This window comes from Anomaloglossus baeobatrachus, chromosome 10 (assembly GCF_048569485.1).
Source record: "Anomaloglossus baeobatrachus isolate aAnoBae1 chromosome 10, aAnoBae1.hap1, whole genome shotgun sequence".
Taxonomy (NCBI): Eukaryota; Metazoa; Chordata; class Amphibia; order Anura; family Aromobatidae; genus Anomaloglossus; species Anomaloglossus baeobatrachus.
Genome location: NC_134362.1, coordinates 17938936 through 17955553, shown reverse-complemented (window position 1 = coordinate 17955553; position 16618 = coordinate 17938936). Strand labels below are relative to the sequence as shown.

At 53.9% G+C, this 16618-nt stretch overlaps 1 protein-coding gene across 1 annotated transcript in view; it reads left to right on the top strand.

Moving 5' to 3' along the window:
* ELF5 (E74 like ETS transcription factor 5) overlaps window positions 1–16072 on the top strand; it is a 37291-nt gene extending 21219 nt beyond the window's left edge. The window contains exons 3-7 of the mRNA XM_075325507.1: window positions 8601–8834; window positions 10563–10616; window positions 10917–10985; window positions 12261–12456; window positions 14501–16072. Of these exons, the coding sequence (XP_075181622.1) occupies window positions 8601–8834; window positions 10563–10616; window positions 10917–10985; window positions 12261–12456; window positions 14501–14600 (653 nt within the window). The 3' untranslated portion in view covers window positions 14601–16072. The remainder of the gene's footprint in view (window positions 1–8600; window positions 8835–10562; window positions 10617–10916; window positions 10986–12260; window positions 12457–14500) is intronic.
* Window positions 16073–16618: the final 546 nt, after the last annotated feature.

Here is a 16618-nt window from a genome sequence, read left to right as displayed (position 1 = left end):
TTCTACCTCTGCACAGTCCCTCCCCTGTGCTCTCTCTTCTCCCCCTGCACAGTCTCTCCCCTGTGCTCTCTATTCTACCTCTGCACAGTCCCTCCCCTGTGCTCTCTCTTCTCCCCCTGCACAGTCTCTCCCCTGTGCTCTCTCTTCTACCTCTGCACAGTCCCTCCCCTGTGCTCTCTCTTCTCCCCCTGCACAGTCTCTCCCCTGTGCTCTCTCTTCTACCTCTGCACAGTCCCTCCCCTGTGCTCTCTCTTCTCCCCCTGCACAGTCCCTCCCCTGTGCTCTCTCTTCTCCCCCTGCACAGTCCCTCCCCTGTGCTCTCTCTTCTCCCCCTGCACAGTCCCTCCCCTGTGCTCTCTCTTCTACCTCTGCACAGTCCCTCCCCTGTGCTCTCTCTTCTCCCCCTGCAGTCTCTCCCCTGTGCTCTCTCTTCTACCTCTGCACAGTCCCTCCCCTGTGCTCTCTCTTCTACCTCTGCACAGTCCCTCCCCTGTGCTCTCTCTTCTACCTCTGCACAGTCCCTCCCCTGTGCTCTCTCTTCTACCTCTGCACAGTCCCTCCCCTGTGCTCTCTCTTCTCCCCCTGCACAGTCCCTCCCCTGTGCTCTCTCTTCTCCCCCTGCACAGTCCCTCCCCTGTGCTCTCTCTTCTACCTCTGCACAGTCCCTCCCCTGTGCTCTCTCTTCTCCCCCTGAACAGTCCCTCCCCTGTGCTCTCTCTTCTCCCCCTGCAAAGTCCCTCCCCTGTGATCTCTCTTCTCCCCCTGCACAGTCCCTCCCCTGTGCTCTCTCTTCTCCCCCTGCACAGTCCCTCCCCTGTGCTCTCTCTTTTCTTCTCCCCCTGCGTGGTCCCTCCCCTGTGCTCTCTCTTTTCTTCTCCCCCTGCATGGTCCCTCCCCTGTGCTCTCTCTTTTCTTCTCCCCCTGCGCGGTCCCTCCCCTGTGCTCTCTCTTTTCTTCTCCCCCTGCGCGGTCCCTCCCCTGTGCTCTCTCTTCTCTCCCTGTGCGGTCCCTCTCCTGTGCTCTCTTTTCCCCCTTCATGGTCTTTCCCTTGTGCTCTCTTTTCTCCCCTGTGCAGTCTCTCCCCTGTGCTCTCTCTTCTCCCCCAGTGCGGTCCCTCCCCTGTGCTCTCTCTTCTCTCCCTGCACGGTCCCTCTCCTGTGCTCTCTCTTCTCCCCCAGTGCGGTCCCTCCCCTGTGCTCTCTCTTCTCTTCCTGCACGGTCCCTCTACCAGTGCTCTCTCTTCTCCCCTATGCGGTCCCTCCTCTGTGCTCTCTCTTCTCCCCCTGCGCGGTCTCCCCCGTGCTCTCTCTTCTCCTCCTATGCGGTCTCTCCCCAGTGCTCTCTTCTCCCCCTATGCGGTCTCTCACCTGTGCTCTCTCTTCTTCCTTATGCGGTCCCTCCTCTGTGCTCTCTCTTCTCCCCCTGCGCGGTCTCCCCCGTGCTCTCTCTTCTCCCCCTGTGTGGTCTCTCCCCAGTGCTCTCTTCTCCCCCTATGCGGTCTCTCACCTGTGCTCTCTCTTCTTCCCCTGTGCGGTCTCTCCCCAGTGCTCTCTTCTCCCCCTATGCGGTCTCTCCCATGTGCTCTTTCTTCTCCCCCCATGCGGTCTCTCCCCTGTGCTCTCTCTTCTCCCCCTGTGCAGTCTCTCGCCTGTGCTCTTTCTTCTCCCCCGTGCGGTCTCTCCCCTGTGCTCTCTCTTCTCCTCCTATGCGGTCTCTCACCTGTGCTCTCTCTTCTCCCCCCGTGCGGTCTCTCCCCTGTGCTCTCTCTTCCCCCCGTGCGGTCTCTCCCCTGTGCTCTCTCTTCTCCCCCGTGCGGTCTCTCCCCTGTGCTCTCTCTTCTCCCCCTGTGCAGTCTCTCCCCTATGCTCTTTCTTCTCCTCCCGTGCGGTTTCTCCCCTGTGCTCTTTCTTCTCCCCCTGTGCAGTCTCTCCCCTATGCTCTTTCTTCTCCTCCCGTGCGGTTTCTCCCCTGTGCTCTCTCTTCTCCCCCCGTGCGGTCTCTCCCCTGTGCTCTCTCTTCTCCCCCGTGCGGTCTCTCCCCTGTGCTCTCTCTTCTCCCCCTGTGCAGTCTCTCCCCTGTGCTCTCTCTTCTCCCCCTGTGCAGTCTCTCCCCTATGCTCTTTCTTCTCCTCCCGTGCGGTTTCTCCCCTGTGCTCTTTCTTCTCCCCCCGTGCGGTCTCTCCCCTGTGCTCTTTCTTCTCCCCCGTGCGGTCTCTCCCCTGTGCTCTCTCTTCTCCCCCCGTGCAGTCTCTCCCCTGTGCTCTCTCTTCTCCCCCCGTGCGGTCTCTCCCCTGTGCTCTTTCTTCTCCCCCGTGCGGTTTCTCCCCTGTGCTCTCTCTTCTCCCCCCGTGCAGTCTCTCCCCTATGCTCTTTCTTCTCCTCCCGTGCGGTCTCTCCCCTGTGCTCTTTCTTCTCCCCGTGCAGTCTCTCCCCTGTGCTCTCTCTTCTCCCCCTGTGCAGTCTCTCCCCTATGCTCTTTCTTCTCCCCCGTGCAGTCTCTCCCCTGTGCTCTCTCTTCTCCCCCCATGCGGTCTCTCCCCTGTGCTCTCTCTTCTCCCCCTGTGCAGTCTCTCCCCTATGCTCTTTCTTCTCCCGTGCGGTTTCTCCCCTGTGCTCTTTCTTCTCCTCCCGTGCGGTTTCTCCCCTGTGCTCTTTCTTCTCCCCGTGCAGTCTCTCCCCTGTGCTCTCTCTTCTCCCCCCGTGCAGTCTCTCCCCTATGCTCTTTCTTCTCCTCCCGTGCGGTCTCTCCCCTGTGCTCTTTCTTCTCCCCGTGCAGTCTCTCCCCTGTGCTCTCTCTTCTCCCCCTGTGCAGTCTCTCCCCTATGCTCTTTCTTCTCCCCCGTGCAGTCTCTCCCCTGTGCTCTCTCTTCTCCCCCCATGCGGTCTCTCCCCTGTGCTCTCTCTTCTCCCCCTGTGCAGTCTCTCCCCTATGCTCTTTCTTCTCCCGTGCGGTTTCTCCCCTGTGCTCTTTCTTTTCCTCCCGTGCGGTTTCTCCCCTGTGCTCTTTCTTCTCCTCCCGTGCGGTCTCTCCCCTGTGCTCTCTCTTCTCCCCCCGTGCGGTCTCTCCCCTGTGCTCTCTCTTCTCCCCCGTGCGGTTTCTCCCCTGTGCTCTCTCTTCTCCCCCCGTGCGGTCTCTCCCCTGTGCTCTCTCTTCTCCCCCTGTGCAGTCTCTCCCCTATGCTCTTTCTTCTCCCCCGTGCGGTTTCTCCCCTGTGCTCTCTCTTCTCCCCCCGTGCGGTCTCTCCCCTGTGCTCTCTCTTCTCCCCCTGTGCAGTCTCTCCCCTATGCTCTTTCTTCTCCCGTGCGGTTTCTCCCCTGTGCTCTCTTTCCTCCCCCTTTAACTTAATATCTAACCATTTATCCCTTTTCTTTTGTTCTCTATTCGACCCAGAACAACACAGCAACTTCTCCTAGGGGCGACATGGCCGACCTGTAGTTATAGTGTTGCATACTTTTTCCGATTGATCAATTATTTTAGATTTATATTGTCCTTTATATTTTGTTGGACACTTTCTTCCCAAAAACACTTTCATTCACATTAGTCATTCTTTATAAGAGCCACATCCATCTGACGTCGCTTATCCCAGGAAAAAAAATATTTGTCCAACCTATCCAATCTCTTTGAGAAGGTTTCGGCAGCGCTCGGCTTCCTGGCCGCGTCACACTTTATGGTAATAATGGATGAGCCATCGCGTTTTGCTACCAGGAAAACAATGGAAATAAATATTTCTTTGCCATTATTATCACACATCTCTAATTGCTGCTCCGTCATCGGCATCAAAGCTTTGCTGCATTAATCACCTTATTGCCCGAACATGCAAAGTTATATCTGCGCTCGGGGATTTCCCTTATACTAAATGCAAATGAGCAAGGCAGGTCCGAGCAAGCCGGTACGAGACTGACATACACCGGGAACGGTGGAAATGTCTACTGATGTGAAAAGTCCAGAGAAGCTTCTGTAATAGACTGACGCTGTGCCATCGAGCGACCCTCACCTCGAAGACCTAGCAGGCCCTCTTATGGAGCATCCCTCATTCTGGAAGACCCAGCAGGCCCTACCATGGAGCTTCCCACATCCTAGAGGACCTAGCAGGCCCTCCCATGGAGCTTCCCACATCCTAGAGGACCTAGCAGGCCCTCCCATGGAGCGTCCCTCATCTTGGAAGACCCAGCAGGCCCTACCATGGAGCTTCCCACATCCTAGAGGACCTAGCAGGCCCTCCCATGGAGCTTCCCACATCCTAGAGGACCTAGCAGGCCCTCCCATGGAGCGTCCCTCATCCTAGAGGACCCAGCAGGCCCTCCCATGGAGCGTTTATCATCCTGGAGGACCCAGCAGGCCCTCCCATGGAGTGTCCCTCATCCTGGAGGACCCAGCAGGCCCTCCTATGCAGCATCACTCATCCTGGAAGACCCATCAGGCCCTCCCATGGAGCGTCCCTCATCCTGGAGGACCCAGCAGGCCCTCCCATGGAGTGTCCCTCATCCTGGAGGACCCAGCAGGCCCTCCCATGGAGTGTCCCTCATCCTGGAGGACCCAGCAGGCCCTCCCATGGAGTGTCCCTCATACTGGAGGACCCAGCAGGCCCTCCTGTCGCGGGCGGAGGAGGGGACGCTGCGCTCTCCCACTGCCCGGGTCCGGCTGCCGCTGCTCTGCGGCTGCTGCTGCTTGGTGGCTCGAGCGATGGGCCGGATCCCGGGGACTCGAGCGGCGCTCCTCGCCCGTGAGTGAAAAGGGGTGGTTTGGGTTTTGGGGATATTGTCCGTGACGCCACCCACGGTTGTGGTGATTTTGGTGACACCACCGCTGCTCTAGACGGGGATCCCGGGAGCGGTGACAGGGAGCAGCTTTGTTGTTATGTCTCCACGCCGTGGGTAGGGGGTTGATTGTCCCGGGGCCCGGTGATGGGGTAGGGCTGGATGGCAGGCGGGTTGCGGGGCCTGGTGAGGTGCAGGGTCGCAGGGGCAGCGCTGTGCCGCACGGCACGGAGGTACTCACTCAGCCCAATGATGATGACACAGTTCACGGTAAAACAAGCGGCTGGATGGACGGGTCCCTCGGACGGCTGCGGTGTTGTTGTTCCCTGCAGGTTAGCGGTGACTGTCTCTCCCTGCACCTATGTTCTATGTTGATTGCGATGGGTTCCCACCGGTAACCCGCTCCCCGACTTGGATGTGGGACGGAGGAGCCCCTTTTGCCCGCAGGCGCTGGTCCTGGGAAACGGTTGCCCTTGGCGGTGGCGGTGTCTCCCCTTCACGGTTGGACGGTTGCCTTCTGTCGGGACTTGACTGTTTGGAAACCCAAGAGGTCCTCTTCACTAACGGATTCGGCAAATTCACGGCGACTCCAAGCCTTGCCGGGGTCCGAAAAGCCCCTGCCAATGGTGCTGGCTTCTCCTTGTATACCGGTCCGGTACCGCCGGGCCACCACCCGTCCACGGTCCTTACGGCAAACTCCGATAGGCCACTCCTGCAGACGGTCACCACCGTCTGCCAACCTTGCTGCTCCGTCCGGGCCACACACCCGGACTCACTTCTGTCTGTTCTCTTGCCACTTCACTACTCCTCACTTTCCCTCCTTCCACTTTCACTGTCAAAACTAAACTGCTCCCTTTTCCCTCCTCCAGGGCTGTGAACTCCTTGGTGGGTGGGGCCAACCGCCTGGCTCCACCCCCTGGTGTGGACATCAGCCCCTGGAGGAAGGCAACAAGGGTTTTGTGTCTGACCTTGATGTGCCTGCAGGGAGTGTGGGGTGTGTAGGTGTTGTGCTCTGTGGCCCCTGGCTTGTCCAGGGCGACACACTCCCATAGAGCGTCCCTCATCCTGGAGGACCCAGCAGGCCCTCCCATGGAGCATGCCTCATCCTGAAGGACCCAGCAGGCCCTCCCATGGAGCGTGCCTCATCCTGAAGGACCCAGCAGGCCCTCCCATGGAGCGTGCCTCATCCTGAAGGACCCAGCAGGCCCTCCCATGGAGCGTGCCTCATCCTGAAGGACCCAGCAGGCCCTCCCATGGAGCGTGCCTCATCCTGAAGGACCCAGCAGGCCTTCCCATGGAGCGTGCCTCATCCTGAAGGACCCAGCAGGCCCTCCCATGGAGCATGCCTCATCCTGAAGGACCCAGCAGGCCCTCCCATGGAGCATGCCTCATCCTGAAGGACCCAGTAGGCCTTCCCATGGAGCATGCCTCATCCTGAAGGACCCAGCAGGCCCTCCCATGGAGCATGCCTCATCCTGAAGGACCCAGCAGGCCCTCCCATGGAGCGTGCCTCATCCTGAAGGACCCAGCAGGCCCTCCCATGGAGCATGCCTCATCCTGAAGGACCCAGCAGGCCTTCCCATGGAGCGTGCCTCATCCTGAAGGACCCAGCAGGCCCTCCCATGGAGCATGCCTCATCCTGGAGGACCCAGCAGGCCTTCCCATGGAGCATGCCTCATCCTGAAGGACCCAGCAGGCCCTCCCATGGAGCATGCCTCATCCTGAAGGACCCAGCAGGCCCTCCCATGGAGCGTGCCTCATCCTGAAGGACCCAGCAGGCCCTCCCATGGAGCGTGCCTCATCCTGAAGGACCCAGCAGGCCTTCCCATGGAGCGTGCCTCATCCTGAAGGACCCAGCAGGCCCTCCCATGGAGAGTTTCTCATCCTGGAAAACCCAGCAGGCCCATACATTTTAGGGATGTTGTAATACCACATTCTACCTGTGGGATTACTGCAGATTCCTCCACAGATTACAGCTGATCACTGCGATCAGCTTCAATTCCAACAAATCGTTATCAGAATCAAAGGGTTGTTTTCTGTTCACGAACCCTATGGAGGTTATAGAATGGGCTTCTTTGCACAGGAAGACCCTCTCCGAGCCAGAAGTGTAAGAGCCGATATGGCACATGCCACTGGTCCATGTATTACTAACTTTTACTGTGACCCAGTGACCACAACTTTTGGGCAAGAGTTACATACACACGGCCTCTTTTTTCTATTGACTCTGTCACGGGCGGGGAGGGCGCTGCGCTCACCACGCTCGGGTCCGGCGCTGCTGCCGCTGCTCGGTGGCTCGAGCGGTGGGCCGGATCCGGGGACTCGAGCGGCGCTCCTCGCCCGTGAGTGAAAGGGGTGGTTTGGTTTGGGGATTTATTGTTCGTGACGCCACCCACGGGTTGTGGTGAGGTTGGGCACCACCGCTGCTGGTGATGGGGATCCCGGGAGCGATGGCAGGGAGCAGCTGGGATGTTGTTTCCTCCTCCGTGGGTACTGGGGTTGGTTGTCCCGGTGCCCGGTGAGGTGAGGCGGGGAGGCACGGTTGGTGAGGTGCAGGGTCGCTTGGACTGCACAGCGCGGTACCGGATGGCACGGTAGTACTCACTAAGCCAAGAACAGATGCAGAGTCTCTGGTAAAACAAACGGCTGGATGGACGGGTCCCGCAGCCGGCTGCTGTGGTTTCTCCCGGACGGTTGGTGGTGGCTGCCTTTCCCTGCACCTTTTGTGTAACTTCGGTCCCGATGGCTTCCCACCGGTAACCCGCTCCCCAGCGTGTATATGTGCCGGAGGAGCCCTTTTGCCCGCAGGCTCTGGCCCTGGGAACTCTAGCTGTGGCGGTAGCTGTATTTCCCTTTCGCTGTTTGGACGGTTGCCTTCAATCGGGTCTTGGCTGTTTGGAAACCCCTGGGGTCCCGGTCACTAACGGATTTGTCCTGTTTAACGGCGACTCCAAGCCTGGTCGGGGTCCGCAGGCCCTGCCGGTTTGTGCTGGCTTCACTTCGCTCCCCGGTTCGGTACCGGCGGGCCACCGCCCGTCCCCGGTCCTACGGTTCCGCGTTGATCTGCCTCTCCTGCAGACGGCCACCACCGTCTGCCAACCTTGCTCTTGGTGCCCGGGCCACGTACCCGGACACGGTCAGTATGCTCCTCTACTACCACTTTACTCCTCACTCTTTGACCTCCCTTACTGAACTGCCTTCCTTTCCCGCTTCTAGGACTGTGAACTCCTCAGTGGGTGGGGCCAACCGCCTGGCTCCACCCCACCTGGTGTGGACATCAGCCCCTGGAGGGAGGCAACAAGGATTTTGTGTCTGGCTGATGTGCCTATCTCGGGGTGTGGGGTGTGTTGTTGCAGTACCTGTGACAACCTGGCTAGTCCAGGGCGCCACAACTCCATTGTTGCTTTTCTTTTGTTCCTGCGCCTCTGCATTCCTGAAATATGGCCTCCTCTTCCATATATATATGTATATATATATATATATATATATATATATATATAAAACTAGTCTTGTTATCAAGTGGGTGGGGTTTACAAGAAAAGTCAGGGAAGAATCTAGGACCACGCCTACTTGGCTAACACCATATACAGAGAAGAAGGGGCCATATCTCAGGAACAGAGAGGGGCAGGGACAAAGGAAATATATTATCGGATTCAGGAGAACAGCGGCGTTTACACTGGGTAGAAACAATTACATATTTATGGCATGGTCGTTTTTAAGAAAATGTCCATACTCTCTTCTTATTTCATTCCTGTAAGTCCATCCATTAGTAACACAGAGGAGCTCGTTCTTATTTGGAAAGTCCGGTCGTTGGGATCATGACTTATGTTGTTTCCTTCTTGGCAGATGTCCTCACCCTTTGGTCGTCGTTACCCCCAGAGCATTGGACCAAGCACCACGTGTGTGAATGGCTCCAGTTCTGCTGTGACGAGCACAAGCTGGACGCCGCCTGCATCCCCTTCTCCAAGTTCAACGTCACCGGGATGGAGCTTTGTAACATGAGCAAAGAAGACTTCGCCGAGGCTGCGGGAGCGTGCGGCCACTTCATCTACAGCCTCCTGCAAGAAGTCCGAACGCATGGTAAGAAAGGATGTCCCCCGAGAAAAAAAATAACTAAAGACAGGGTCCATCCAAGGACCACAAAATAATCAAAAATTGAAATTTTCCGAATGTACAAATTGACAGTGGTGCAACTAGAGTTCAATGGGCCCCGCTGCAAAATTTGGACAAGGCCCTCCCCCTCTGTCCCCGCCCTTGGGGTACAGGATGATTACACTGACACTTGGCTCTTTTCCTCAGCACCCAGTTTTCTATGTTGTGATATCCATCTTGTCCTCAGCACCCAGCTTTCCAATGCTCTTCTATACATCTTTCTTTCAGCACCCAGCTTGCCCTTGATATTAAAGCATGGGAAAGCTGGGTGCTGAAGGAAAGATGTATAGCAAAACATGGGAAAGTTGAGTACTAAGAGAAAGATGTATAGCAGAGGATGGGAAAGCTGGGTGCTAAGGACAAAATTGATATCAGAATATAGAAAATCTGGATGCCGAGGGATATCAGAGCAATTGAAAGTTGGGTGCTGAGTTAAAGATGTATAAGAGAGCATGGGAAAGCTGGGTGCTGAGTTAAAGATGTATACTAGAGCATGGGAAAGCTGGGTGCTGAGTTAAAGATGTATAGGAGAGCATGGGAAAGCTGGGTGCTGAGTTAAAGATGTATAGGAGAGCATGGGAAAGCTGGGTGCTGAGTTAAAGATGTATAGGAGAGCATGGGAAAGCTGGGTGCTGAGTTAAAGACGTATAAGAGAGCATGGGAAAGCTGGGTGCTGAGTTAAAGATGTATAGGAGAGCATGGGAAAGCTGGGTGCTGAGTTAAATATGTATAGGACAGCATGGGAAAGCTGGGTGCTAGGTGCTGAGTTAAAGATGTATAGGAGAGCATGGGAAAGCTGGGTGCTGAGTTAAAGACGTATAAGAGAGCATGGAAAAGCTGGGTGCTGAGTTAAAGATGTATAGGAGAGCATGGGAAAGCTGGGTGCTGAGTTAAAGATGTATAGGACAGCATGGGAAAGCTGGGTGCTGAGTTAAAGATGTAAAAGAGAGCATGGGAAAGCTGGGTGCTAGGTGCTGAGTTAAAGATGTATAGGAGAGCATGGGAAAGCTGGGTGCTGAGGGAAAGAGCCTCTTCCCATCCCTTTCCCATCCCATGCTTGCATCTTTGTCCCCCATCATGGTATATGGCCCCATCCATATTTTTGGCAGATGCAGAAAGCCATCAGCCGGGTGATCATTCTGCAGCTATTACTACTCTCCACGCCCATAAGCCCTCCCACCTCTCAGTACTGGCTTCAGTGGAAAAAGGTGGGTGGGAAGAGCAGTGAATATGCATTTTCTTAAGCAGCCAACACATGTGTTAGTCCTAGAGCCGGCTGCAGTCTTCTGTGACACCGAGCCACTGCAATTTACAGCCCAGGGACCAGAGGGGTGTCAGTGCTGCAATACATTTCAGGTGGATGTGCGCACTCACATGCACATCCAGCTGAAGCAAGTGCTGAGGTCGCGCGTCCCCTGCCACCGTGATCGTTCTGCCCCTGCAAACTGACATCATATGTGCGGAAAGTGTCTGCCACCAACGGATGACCTTTACTCATTTTGTTGCTTTTTTATTGTGCAGCGCTTTTTCGTTCTGCAGATTTTGTCAGCAATGTGAACAGATCCCTAATATTGGATCTCTCAATTTTTTTTTTCCGTTTTTCTTTAAGTCATTATGAGCTACCTGACCTATCTCCGGCTTATATTCCCCCCCCAGGCCTTCCATTACCGGTTAATACAGAGGAGACGCCGCCATCGCAGAGCGCGGACCGTAAGTGATGCGTTTGGAATTTTTGACAAATTCATGTAGTGGAAATGTATGCTGGACGCTCCTCTATTATTCCTCCTGGAAATGTATGACAACCGGATGTAACCGATAACCCACAGGGTCATGTCGCCTCAACAAAAGAGACTGGTAACAACCACATTTTGGAATTAATGATGCATTACCCGGAGGAAGAAAAGCATGGCGGCTGGATTTGTGCGGATGCAGTATACATGTGCACAAGTGACAAATCGCTGAATTGTTGTATTTCTTTATTCATTCAATTATTTGTTATTTATATTTTAGGTGAAGATAAAGTTTATGTCAAATCAGAACCAGTGAAAAAAATCAGATCTTCCACCCAGCAGCGGCCTGGTAAGAGCTGAACTCGCTGTACACCCCTCCATTAATGTAACCAGTGAGGTGAGGAGCTGAACTCGCTCTACACCCCTCCATTAATGTAACCAGTGAGGTGAGGAGCTGAACTCGCTGTACACCCCTCCATTAATGTAACCAGTGAGGTGAGGAGCTGAACTCGCTCTACACCCCTCCATTAATGTAACCAGTGAGGTGAGGAGCTGAACTCCGATCTACACCCCTCCATTAATGTAACCAGCGAGGTGAGGAGCTGAACTCTGCTCTACACCCCTCCATTAATGTAACCAGTGAGGTGAGGAGCTGAACTCCACTCTACACCCCTCCATAATGTAACCAGTGAGGTGAGGAGCTGAACTCTGCTCTACACCCCTCCATTAATGTAACCAGTGAGGTGAGGAGCTGAACTCTGCTCTAAACCCCTCCAATTATGTAACCAGTGAGGTGAGGAGCTGAACTCGCTCTACACCCCTCCATTAATGTAACCAGTGAGGTGAGGAGCTGAACTCTGCTCTACACCCCTCCATTAATGTAACCAGTGAGGTGAGGAGCTGAACTCCGCTCTACACCCCTCCATTAATGTAACCAGTGAGGTGAGGAGCTGAACTCCGCTCTACACCCCTCCATTAATGTAACCAGTGAGGTGAGGAGCTAAACTCGCTCTACACCCCTCCAATAATGTAACCAGTGAGGTGAGAAGCTGAACTCCGCTCTACACCCCTCCAATAATGTAACCAGTGAGGTGAGGAGCTGAACTCCGCTCTACGCCCCTCCAATAATGTAACCAGTGAGGTGAGGAGCTGAACTCCGCTCTACACCCCTCCAATAATGTAACCAGTGAGGTGAGGAGCTGAACTCCACTCTACCCCCCTCCATTAATGTAACCAGTGAGGTGAGGAGCTGAACTCGCTCTACACCCCTCCATTAATGTAACCAGTGAGGTGAGGAGATGAACTCCCCTCTACACCCCTCCATTAATGTAACCAGTGAGGTGAGGAGCTGAACTCGCTCTACACCCCTCCATTAATGTAACCAGTGAGGTGAGGAGCTGAACTCCGCTCTACACCCCTCCATTAATGTAACCAGTGAGGTGAGGAGCTGAACTCCGCTCTACACCCCTCCAATAATGTAACCAGTGAGGTGAGGAGCTGAACTCCGCTCTACACCCCTCCAATAATGTAACCAGTGAGGTGAGGAGCTGAACTCCGCTCTACCTCCCTCCATCCAGGATAGACATCCCCATAATGGAGGTTGTGTGTTCCTCCTATGTTCCAGGCATGCACAGTTCACATTTGTGGGAATTCCTCCGTGATCTCCTCCTGTCACCAGAGCAGAATGACGGCATCTTGGACTGGGAGGACCGGGAGCAGGGAATATTCCGGGTGGTGAAGTCCGAGGCCCTGGCACGCATGTGGGGTCAGAGGAAGCGGAACGACAGGATGAACTATGAGAAGCTCAGCCGGGCGTTGAGGTGGGTGCTGATGATTTATTACCCCCTTCTCGTACCTACTATAAATGTACCCGTTATTCCATGGAAAGTCACAAGTGACCATATATTTCAACGTATTTTACATTGACTCCCCTGGCACACGGCCGCCTTAGGCCCAGGCCTCATCAGCAGAACCACTTACTTTTAATATTGCTTTTATAGCAGCATTATTTAGAGATTGTAGGTTATTATGTATGTGTGATGTTATTTCGTCTCTGTATGATGGTATTAAAGGGATTTTCAAAAACTTGCCCACTGGTCCTGCAGCGATGGCATCACGTGACTATATATCACGGGCCGCAGCAGTCGCATGCTATACATACAAGTCTCACTGATGGTGATGAGTAACAAGCTGCACCTAGCATGTGAGTGATGGGCTGCAGCGGGCATGTGAGTAATTGGCTGCACCTAGCATGTGAGTGATGGGCTGCAGCAGGCATGTGAGTAATTGGCTGCACCTAGCATGTGAGTGATGGGTTGCAGCGGGCATGTGAGTAATTGGCTGCACCTAGCATGTGAGTGATGGGTTGCAGCGGGCATGTGAGTAATTGGCTGCACCTAGCATGTGAGTGATGGGCTGCAGCGGGCATGTGAGTAATTGGCTGCACCTAGCATGTGAGTGATGGGCTGCAGCGGGCATGTAATTGGCTGCACCTAGCATGTGAGTGATGGGCTGCAGCGGGCATGTGAGTAATTGGCTGCACCTAGCATGTGAGTGATGGGCTGCAGCGGGCATGTAATTGGCTGCACCTAGCATGTGAGTGATGGGTTGCAGCGGGCATGTGAGTAATTGGCTGCACCTAGCATGTGAGTGATGGGCTGCAGCGGGCATGTGAGTAATTGGCTGCACCTAGCATGTGAGTGATGGGCTACAGCGCGCATGTGAGTAATTGGCTGCACCTAGCATGTGAGTGATGGGCTGCAGCGGGCATATGAGTAATTGGCTGCACCTAGCATGTAAGTCATGGGCTACAGCGCGCATGTGAGTAATTGGCTGCACCTAGCATGTGAGTGATGGGCTGCAGCAGGCATGTGAGTAATTGGCTACACCTAGCATGTGATTGATGGGCTGCAGCGGGCATGTGAGTAATTGGCTGCACCTAGCATGTGATTGATGGGCTGCAGCGGGCATGTGAGTAATTGGCTACACCTAGCATGTGAGTGATGGGCTGCAGCGGGCATGTGAGTAATTGGCTGCACCTAGCATGTGAGTGATGGGCTGCAGCAGGCATGTGAGTAATTGGCTGCACCTAGCATGTGAGTGATTGGCTGCAGCAGGCATCTAAGTGATGGGCTGCAGCGTTAATGTGAGTGATGGGCTGCAGCAGGCATGAGACTGATGGGCTGTTGCCGGTATGAGTGATTGGCTGCAGCGGGCATGTGAGTGATAGGCTGCAACGGGCATGTGACTGATGGACTGTAGCCAGCATGTGGACTGCAGAGGTCATGTGAGTGATGGGCTACGGCGGGCATGTGAGTGATGGGCTGCGGCGGGCATGTGAGTGATGGACTGCAGCGGGCATGTGAGTGATGGACTGCAGTGGTCATGTGAGTGATGGACTGCAGTGGTCATGTGAGTGATGGACTGCAGTGGTCATGTGAGTGATGGGCTGCGGCGGGCATGTGAGTGATGGGCTGCAGTGGTCATGTAAGTGATGGGCTGCATCCAGTATGTGAGTGATGGGCTGCAGTGGTCATGTGAGTGATGGATGTGATGTCATCACTGCAGAGTCATCGGGGATCACACATGAGGCAGCTGTGTAACGGAGGGGGATTAAACAGATAAGTTTTCTTATTTTAGAGCATATTCTGTTGTTCGGCCTCTTTTGGCGCCTCCTGGACAATCCCTCTAAGGCCCCTGCCCCTCACTACCTGCTCACTGTGCAGTATATTAGTTTGCTGCACTGTATAGCGGTGTTATTTATGCATCTAGATGGAAATATTATTTGGTCCTATGATATTTGCTGCCGCTTTTCGTCTCTAATAGAAAGTCTTCCTTCGTCCTTTACCTCTAATTTCTTTGCAGACATTACTACAAGACGGGGATCCTGGAGCGAGTAGATAGGCGACTGGTCTACAAGTTTGGCAAAAACGCCTATGGGTGGCACCGCGCCGCATCGTACTGACCGATCCATCCATGGGCCGCCGAGGGGCAATTCGTGTAGATTCCATGAATCAACTTTCTACGTTACCGGCAGAGGACGGATCGTCTGTTCTCTTCGTGCAGAACTTGAACTCGTTGCAGGAGTAGTCGTCAGTATTAACCCAATTACTCAAAATCACCGGATCACCCGCCACAACGCAAGAACAACCCAAAATGTGGACTCCCCCCCCCCCACCCCACCCCCATCCCCCACAGCTATTGTCCTGGCCGCCATTTATATTGGACCTTATCGGAGATTCGCTGCGGGCAGATTTACTCTCATCCGGCGGAATATTCGATTTGGCAAAATTTGCCCAAATTGAAGGGAGAATAAAGAAGGGGATAAAGGATAATAAAAGCTTAAGCCCCCTCCCCCGCTCCCCCCCCCCTTTACCGGGTCCTCCATTCGCTCAGTATGGCTTCTCAGTGCATTAATGCTGGATACAACGCAGCTCATCAATGTGAACAACGCCCAATGTGACTGTCCAGTGGAGAGCGCGAGCGGAGGACTCAGTGGGGAGCTGCGGCTGCAGGACCGGTGAGGATAGGCTTTTATCATATCTTCTCTCCTTGACCTGTAAAGGTCATCGATCACTTTCCTGGATTTAACCAAATCGAGACCCCCTTGATATTATAACAATTGGATAAACCATAAGTATCTGGTCGGTGATGGTCCACCATAACATCCCCAAATATGGGATCCCACCCCTGGAGGATAAACGGCCACCGATGGGCGTCGTGAACATCAGGGCACTCGCTCTTATCTTAGTATTTCCCATTCGCTGTATTGGAGTGCGACCGTGCGCGGACAGTCACCTATCTGCTGCAAACAAGGGACCAGAAATGGCGGCGTCTCTTTTGGGAGAACCTCTATCCCGTCTCCATAATCACCCATGTAAAATGCACTCGATATTTATATCCTTCCGACATTGACGGTCCAGATCTAGATCTCAGGAGCCTTCATGGAACGGCTGTCTGGTGCCGTGAACGCCACATATCCTATTAAATCCCAATTTAAAGGGATTGTATTAAATCCCAAATTAAAGGGATTGTACAGAATTAAGAAAAACATGGCTTCTTTCTTGCAAAAACAGCGCCACCCCTGCCCACAGGTTGTGTCAGGTATTGCAGGCTGTGCTGCTTATTTTCCTACAGTGAAGGCACCATTATAATGGTGGGGGCACCTCCTTTTTTACTGTAGTTCCCCTATAATCTTCACCTCTCGCTGCCCCTTTCACCCTCAGTATATCACTTATGTTAATAGTTGTACCGACTACCTTATAAATCCCATATGTTGCACCCAGCAATGCCAACTTCAATGACAATCCGCCTAAGCCCCCATCCCCGGGGGTCCGACTTCCCCATAGACACAGTGTAAATGTTTGTATAAATGTGAATATAAAGTTGTCGATAATATTTTTATGCAAAAAAAAAACAAATAAATCTATTTAACAACCTGCAGCGCAGTGTCGTTCTTGGGTTTTCACTTTGCAAAATTAAGTTTCGCAGCTGAGGGTTTGCTACAATTGTATCCAGTGTAGAAAATTCCCTGTGAGCTAAATCCATGGGTGCATCAATGTTTCTCCCGTCCTGATCGTTTGTTGCAATGTGTTAGTTCAGTAAATGTATCGGTCTGGACTATTTAGTCACAGGGTAGGCTGGACACAATAGAAAAACAAAACCTCAGCTGCGAACAGGCGCAGGATTTACAACATTTTAATGAGGCTTCTATTCTTTGACCGGAAGCAGAGATCTTAAAAACAGTGAGATTGGCACATGATGAGCGTGCATAATCAAAACGGCAAATATCAGAGCCCTTCCTCACCCAGGCAATGAGCATTTTTATGTAGACAGGACCATCTGTTAATATTAGATCATTGAGGGGCCCAGTGGGTGAGCCGGACCCCCAACATAAGCTGCTTCTGGGGTCTTTGCATTTCCCTCCAGCCACCACTAGGGGGACACAATGCACAGGTCTCTGAGTTCAGCAGCTTCACACGC